Raw genomic sequence first — 8,000 nt, 5'->3', positions numbered from 1 at the left:
CCAATCAAGCATTGTTTAAACCCTACAGCCTGCCTAAGTATTGTTGCTAACTATACCCATCTCTTTATAATCACAATGTACCCATCGTCCGATAGCCGCTTCCATCTTGATAACACACCATGTGACAATCCAGTCCAGTCATCTCAAACTGATTTCTTGACCATGTCGGGGATATGAGCTAACAAATCTGCAGCAGCTGTGTGAAGCTATCATGTCATTATGGACTCACTGAGAGATATTTCCAGCACCTTGCTGAATCTGTGCCACAAAGAATTAGAGGCATTTTTGAAGTCAAAGAGGAGTCCATTCAATACTTCCAAGGAGTGCTTAAATCGCAGATGAGTGTAAATACCTCAATTCACATGGTGCATTTACAAAACAACATACTTTAATTATAAAAGTAAAAGATAACATGCGGGGGGCTAAAAAGCAAAAAGAATATGTTTTTGAGTAGATGGCAGCAGGTTTTATGACCAACACAGTTACTGTTTCCATTTTTTTTTCCAGTTTAGAGCTGACTTCTGATCTTCTGTCACTCAGCGATCAGCTCAGCTACCCCAAGTTTGGCTTTGGTTTCTTGAATAAGGGTATCTAAATGGTGGATATTTCCTCAGCTACCACAGCTGGGGATTTCAGCTATTGAGCTGCATCTCCAAACTGGAGTCTCAGATAAAAGATTTGCTGACTAGCTGTTCTCAGAGGCAGGGGAATGAGCATGACATTAGAGACCATATTGCTGCTGTCCACTTAATTTGGTTCTGAATCAGTGCTCTCACGGCATACATGAAAGAAGCGTGCCATGACACACTGTGGGAAATAGAAACTCAGCACCCCCTGGTGTCAGGATGAAAGCCCTGTGTTATCTGTCCCAGCTCATGTTTGAAAAAAGGCCACACAAAAGAAGAAATGAGCTGAAAAGAAATCATGAGAGCCATAGCCTAAAATAAAATAATCTTCTAGGGGTTTAGGGTACATCGGGTAATAGGTGAACCCAACATTCGAGAAAAGACGAGATTTAAAAAAAATAAAAATAAAGAAGGAAACAAAAGTTTTGTATGTTATTAAGAGTTAATTGTGACTTTTTTTTGACAAGAAACGGTCACATTAACACATCCATTAATCGTTAACGTCCACGATTAATATCACACAATAGTAGACTAATCTAATAATATTTCTGTCTTGTTTGTTTTATTTAATAGTTAAAAAAATAAAGTTTGTTGAAATAAATTGATGTGAACCTAAACTAAATTTATCCCACTGTACTGAACGGTAACAAGGAAGTCATGGACACATTCAAACTACTTATTACAAAATTATAATCTCTTGCTATTTAGACATACATCACGATGACAGCGTTTCTTGCTTATCTGTACCGTTTGGCCTAACTAAAACCAGCACAGAAATAGCTACAAACATCCGGAATTGTGGCTTCACCTTCAAATTAAAAGCAGGTGGCCCGAAAGCATTTGCAAGAAAGTGATACAGCATATGCTGTAAGCGCAACACGGTGCGAAAAGAATGGGTATCATTTGATTCAACAACCGAAAAGTCATAATTTAGCTTTCTTGGCCAAAAATTTGCAGATTCTCCAGAATTGTCATTTAAACTGAAAGGTATTTAGTGGAAGTGAAGGAACTTACGTAATCCGTATTACTTGACAGTTTGTCCGCTGAACACGGAACCGGTGCTTCAAGCACGTTTTCCTGTTTTTAGATATCACCTTTACTCATACAGGTGAACACGTCAGCTTTTATAATGCTGTAGCTCTTGTTATAAGTCGTAGGCGTCGCGATTACAGGTGACTATTTCGTCCAGCTCACCCGTCCTTTTCTGTTAGCCTAACCTCTCATCATGTGGGTGTTCGGTTACGGCTCACTGATATGGAAAGTAGATTTTCCTTACGAGGAAAAGAGAATTGGGTACATAAAAGGCTTCAGTCGCCGGTTTTGGCAAGGCAGTACCGACCATCGAGGAGTACCGGGTAAGGTGAGTATACCTTGCTGGCTTTGGGAACTGATTCATAGCGGCCAGAATGAAAAAAGTACTACCTGATGCAATGTTGCTACAGTGTGTTTTAGTGCACGGCAGACACTACTGAAGACACTTCACTTCGGCTTATATTATTACAAAGTTAACGCCTTTATGTCCTAACCTTTATTCCTTATAAATGGGCTAGATGTTTCCCTTTAATATTTAAATCCATGTTAGCAATATTCCCCCTAATATGGTGATTTATAGACTCCTGTAATCTTATATCGGATTAAAACCACAACTTTTCTTTGTTTGCCCAGCTTTAGAAAATGTATTCATTTTCTAATGTAATTCTAATTTTATCTACTTCTCCTGGTCTGCCAAGCACTGCCAATCAATACGTGTCCACCTCACAGTCTGGCAACCACTGCATTATAAAGTGTACAGGTGATATTATACAGTGGAGGAAAGAATTGTTTGTTTTCCTGCTGAATTTGTAATTTTGATCACACAGAACGGAATAAACGGTCTCGAACTGTTTACGGTGAGATGCAGAATATCAACCAGAAATTCAGAAGTAAAAGCTATAAATTCATTTGCATGTCATTGATTGAAAGAAGTATTTCAAGCAAAACATGCCTTAGTACTTGGCAACTTGAAACTTCAGTTCCTCCCACAGATTTTCTATGGGGTAATTGATAATCTTTTTATTTCCTTCATTTCCAAATAATGCCACCAAAAGTTGTCACCTTCTCACCAAACCTACTGTTTACAGTTTACATTCTTATCCAGCTCTTAGGTCTTACCTATGGAGGTAGAGCGATTGGGATGGAAAAACCCAATTTTATGGACAAGCATGCTTTAGAAATATAACTTGAAATCAAGCGCATCTGTAATCGATTGATTGTAATCTGTGTACCACATGAACACAGAATTCTGGCTAGATTATAGGAGATCAAATACTTATTTAACTCAGTGACATGCAAATCAATTTATAGTGTTTATGTAATATGCTTTTTTCCTGGACTTTTGGTTGATATTCTGTCTCTCTCCATTAAAATGAAACTACCATAAAAACCAATTAATGAAAATTTAACCAATTTCTCTGTAAGTGAGCAACATTACAAATTCAACAGGGGATCAAATAATTATTTCCCCCACCGTGCCTGTAACCTTTCAGAAAGATCCCATTTCCTGCAATATGTGTGCTAACCAACTTGCAATTTAATGACAAAGCCATTTATTATGTGTGTTTGTGTGTTCTTTGCAGCCTGGCCGGGTTGTGACACTCGTGGAGAATCCTGAGGTGAGTTATACCCCCTTTCTTAACATCAGGGTGCAATAACAATTTCTTTGTAGTGTGCCCATGACGTATTCCTTTATTAATCAGTCAGTATTAAAAAGTCTTTATGATGTCAGAAATAAATAATTTGTGATTCCAACCACAAATTCAATTAATAGCTTGACAGATGAGCAGAACCATTCATTATCAAAAATTAATGGAAACGAAAGAAACGATAATAGAAAAGAAGAAATTATATTGGTCATATTCTTGATGTTTTTCCATAAATACGGACTACATACTCAAAATAGCCCCCATTTGTTTGTTCTTTCCTTCATTGACTGGTAACTTCATTACATAATAGGTACAAGACGTATGCCTTTATTGTCATCACTTTGATGTTTGCATTGCAGGAAGCAAACAAAATTACATGTTATTTACACAGTAATGAGAGATTATTACTACCTGAAGGTCATAATCCACCTACCTTGTTATGTATTCTTGTTTTATTGGCTATAATTAAGACAAGAGTTGGAGTGTGAAGGCGATCAGTGTACAAAGCTGCACAAATTGGATTCCACTTCGGAGAGAACTTTTTGTGTTCACTTACATACATAGAAAGTGCTATACTTTAATTATAAACAGTTTTGCAGAGTTTCGTGCTTTTACAAGGCAGACAGGAGTGAAAACGGCGCAGGAAAGAAGGTAACCTCTTATAGACAGTACTGTACAAAAGTCTTGAGTGACCCCTCATTTTTTTATGTTGCTAGGAAAATGGGAAAGAGACTTCTGGAATAGTTCTCCAGATGTCTAAAGATGTTTCAGAAGTCTTTTTTTGGATGTTGGCTGCCTTTTGTTCTGTTCTCTGTCAAGGTGATCCCACTCTGCTTTAATAATCTTGAGGTCTAGGCTCTGGGGAGGCCAATCCATGTCTAATAGTGTTCCAGTGGCAGTCTGTTGCCAAATGCTTCCCAGATAGTGTTTTTATGTTGGATCAAAGTCTGACTGTACTTTTCAATGCTTATTATTACATAATTTTGATAAGATACCCAGTACCACTGGCTGAAATGCAGCCCCAAACCACAACTAAGCCGTGTTTCACAGATGCCAACAGATACTCAATGTTGTACCTCTCTCCTGACCATGTCTGTACTTACTAAAGGCAATTTGAACAATCCAGTTTCGGTGCGACAACCAAACAAATAAAATAAAACAACAAAATCTCTGAAAATGATCAACGACTGGAATGAAAATGAGTGAAAAAGCAGCCAATGTCTAGAAGGAAAAAGTTTGAAAGACTTCAGAAAGCCTGAAGAACTGTTGCTCAAGATGTCTTTAAAAAAGAACTTGAAAGTCTGACTTCTTAAAAGCAAAATGTCTAAAAATGAGGAGTGGCTTGAGGATTTTGCACAGTACTGTAGTATGAGTTGTGATGTAGTAAAGCATGGCAGGAATCCGTTTTTAGAATTGACTGATAAGTGTGATAAGTTTGAAATAAATGCTGAAAACTATCAATTATAGTTTCTTGAAGTCCAAGGTAAAGTCCTTGGATGTTTGCAAACATAAAATACAATAAGAAATACTCACAGCGTAGAAGCAAGAGAGTAATTGATTATAATAATTTTCTGGGTGTGAGTATGGTTAGTGTTTTTGAACATAACATTGGTTATGTCAGTTATTTTTATTTTGACTTTTATTGTGACTTTAGGCAAGGTGATTATATATCATCATTTATCAAATGTAAATACTAATACATTTACCGGACACTTTATTAAGGACATGGGCATTGGTAGTGGTTGGAACCCTTTTTGCACTGCCTTAATTCTTCAAGGCATACATTCAAAAGGGCTCTGGAAACATTCCTCTAACATTTTGGTCCACACTGACATATTTTCTCTGTTTTGAACTATTGTCTATAAACCCTAGAGGTCGTTGTGTGAGAAAATCCCAGTAGATCAGCAGTTTCTGAAATACTCAGACCAGTAAGTTTGAAATTCAGTAGGTATTCTTGTCTACCATGTCTACATTCTTAAATGCACTGAGATGCTGCCACCAATTAGATTTGTGTGAAGAAGCAGTTGAACAGGTGTACCTAAGAAAATGTCATCAGGTTATGGACCTCTAAGCCATTTTGCTTTCCTCAGGGGTGTGTTTGGGGTGTTGCCTACAAACTGCCGACTGGCCGGGAGGAAGAAGTGAAGCGCTACCTCGACTACCGAGAAAAAGGTGGTTATCAGGTCGTCACGGTGACCTTTCACCCCCGTCCATCACTCACTTGCTCGCCAAGCCAGACGCTGATCTACATCGGCTCCAAGGACAATCCCAACTACCTCGGCCCCGCACCCCTGGAGGAGATCGCCAATCAGATCATCAACTCTACCGGTCCAAGCGGGAAAAATACAGAGTACCTGTTTCAGCTGGCTGACGCCGTGAGGACTTTTCTGCCTGAGGACTCAGACACACATCTGTTTTCTCTTGAAACTTTAGTAAGAGAGAGGTTAGAAAATGGACAGAAAAATTCAGTAACAGCAGTTGATTTTTAAAAAATGTCTATATTGGGCTGGGTTCGTCACATGATCTCAGGGTTTAAGGTAAGCTTGTCCAATAAAGATGTTTGTTACATGTAGGATGGGACATGTTGACCTCATTAGTTGACTAAATAATGTTATTTTGTTCAGGATTTCAGTGCAAATAAATATCCACTGAAAGCTGCTTCAACATAAACTGGTATAGAAAACATAAATTACCAAAAATGTACAGATCGCAAGTTAAGTTTCAATATAAATCCCTACAGAACAGTTTCAATATATATGGTTTAAATATAGGTATTTAATATCTGGCATTGACTAGCCAAGTTGAGACAAAGAATTGCTAATGTTATTGCATATTAGTTATTAAACATTTAACACTCAAACCTGAGCTGCTTCATGTCTGGTTTAACGTTTATTAAATATAGAGCTAAAAGTCTTGAGCCAACCCTCATTTCTTTATATTTTGTTAAGAAAATGGGGAAATGGGTACATCGATTTATTGAAATATGGAAATATACTATGGGATGTAAAAGCAGAGTATAATTCTATAAAGCTTGAAAGTCAATATTCAACATGACTGAACTCTTAGGCAAGCTCGTCATTTCTTTAAGCATTCTTCAGGAATAGTTCTCTGGGCTTGTTGAAGGACATTTAAAGCTCTTCTCTGGATGTTGGCTGCCTTTTGTTTTATTCTATGTCAAGCTGATCTCACACTGCTAGAGGCCAGTCTAGCAGTGTGAGATCATTAAAATGAAGCTATTACTGCATGATGGATATGAGAATATATCAGATTTTTTTCCTATATCTTAAGACATGACTTTCAGATACTGTTTATCTGCTGTAGATATTTTGTCTTTTCTCCTCAAGTTGTCCAGTTTCCCTCAAATGATAGGACACACTGCACATTCATGACAAGCTATGTCAAGTTTTCAGCTAATAGCGCTTTGGAAATCACCTTGCTGGTGCTCTTTTATTCCTCTAAAAATGGTCAGGTACAAGGACTGGACTTAAAGTGAGTGAAAGAGCAGCCCATGTCCAAAGAACAAGGCCTTTAGAGAACTACTGCTCAAGCTCACTTTAAAGAATTTGAAGAAAATCTGGCTCCTTGGAAGTAAAATGTAAAGAAATTAGGGTTGGCACATGTTTTTTGCACACTCTAGCTCTAAGTTGGTTTCATAATCAGACACAAAAACAATGACAGATGCAGCTGCAAATTAAGTGCTAATTAACCTTTGTTAGCATGGTAAACACTGTAAACATTTCACGTTAGAACTTTAGAAACATCAGCACCGTTAGTACTGTCACCGTGAGCATGTTAATGTTAGTGTTCAGCTCAATGCACTGCTGTGACAAATGACAGCCTTTCATTGTCAGTGTAGGCTTTTCTTTTCTGTCTTGCTATGGTTAGTCTAATGTGTTCCTGAAGTATTCTACTGAACCGTTTATTAAAAAATAAAACCTTATTGCAATTAAAATATGATGACGCCCCAGTTATTTTTCCTTGTTTTTTTTAGTAACTTTAATAAAATAAATCTAAAACTTGACAAATCGGTTGAAACGCTGTAATAAATACAGCTAAAAAAAATTGTCCAATCTGGTAATGCAGCTTTTCTAAATACAGCCTATCTCTCTTCCTGCTATGATGAAGTAGTTGTCATGAAAATCACTTTAAGCAAACACACATTGTTTAGTCTAACCTTTACTTACTCTGTGTCAAGATTAGTAGTTCTAGCACAGGGGAGCCGGCATCGGCTGCTTCTCATTCTGCCTGCCTCCGTCTCAGCACAGTAAACACATCAAATTCAACACGACTGCATCAGAAAAACATCAACAAGCAGAATAAAAGAGTGACAGCTCGAACTGTGATTCCATCTTTAACACACACACACACACCCAGTGGGACACAAGTGGCTATTTCTTCTGCTACATCAACCTACCTTTGCTTACTTTACAGTCATAATGTTACAGTCTTTAGCGTACTGTGGACATAAAAAAATGAGTATCATCAGAAGCAATACTGAGGTAGGCTGCAGGTTTCAAACAATGCTCAGTTGGCACTAAGGGGCCCAAAGTGTGCCATGAAAATATCCCTCAAACCATTGCACCACCACCTGAACCCCTGATATAAGGCAGAATAGATCCAAGCTTTCATGTAGTTTACATTAGACCCTACTATCCAAAAAAGCAGAAAAAGACTCATCAGATCAGGCAATATT

General features: G+C 37.8%; 1 protein-coding gene across 1 annotated transcript; it reads left to right on the top strand.

Annotated features, from left to right (window-relative positions):
* The first annotated feature begins 1,644 nt into the window (after positions 1–1,644).
* chac2 (ChaC, cation transport regulator homolog 2 (E. coli)) lies at positions 1,645–5,930 on the top strand. Its single transcript, XM_005736507.1, has 3 exons — positions 1,645–1,986; positions 3,242–3,277; positions 5,398–5,930. Exons 1-3 carry the CDS (start codon positions 1,852–1,854, stop codon positions 5,794–5,796), a joined length of 570 nt encoding a protein of 189 aa, XP_005736564.1. The 5' UTR covers positions 1,645–1,851; the 3' UTR covers positions 5,797–5,930.
* Positions 5,931–8,000: the final 2,070 nt, after the last annotated feature.

This window comes from Pundamilia nyererei, unplaced genomic scaffold (genome assembly GCF_000239375.1).
Source record: "Pundamilia nyererei isolate P.nyererei 1_Seehausen unplaced genomic scaffold, PunNye1.0 scaffold00069, whole genome shotgun sequence".
Lineage (NCBI taxonomy): Eukaryota > Metazoa > Chordata > Actinopteri > Cichliformes > Cichlidae > Pundamilia > Pundamilia nyererei.
Note: the sequence above shows the minus strand (reverse complement) of the source record. Positions and strands in the feature narration are given on the sequence as shown.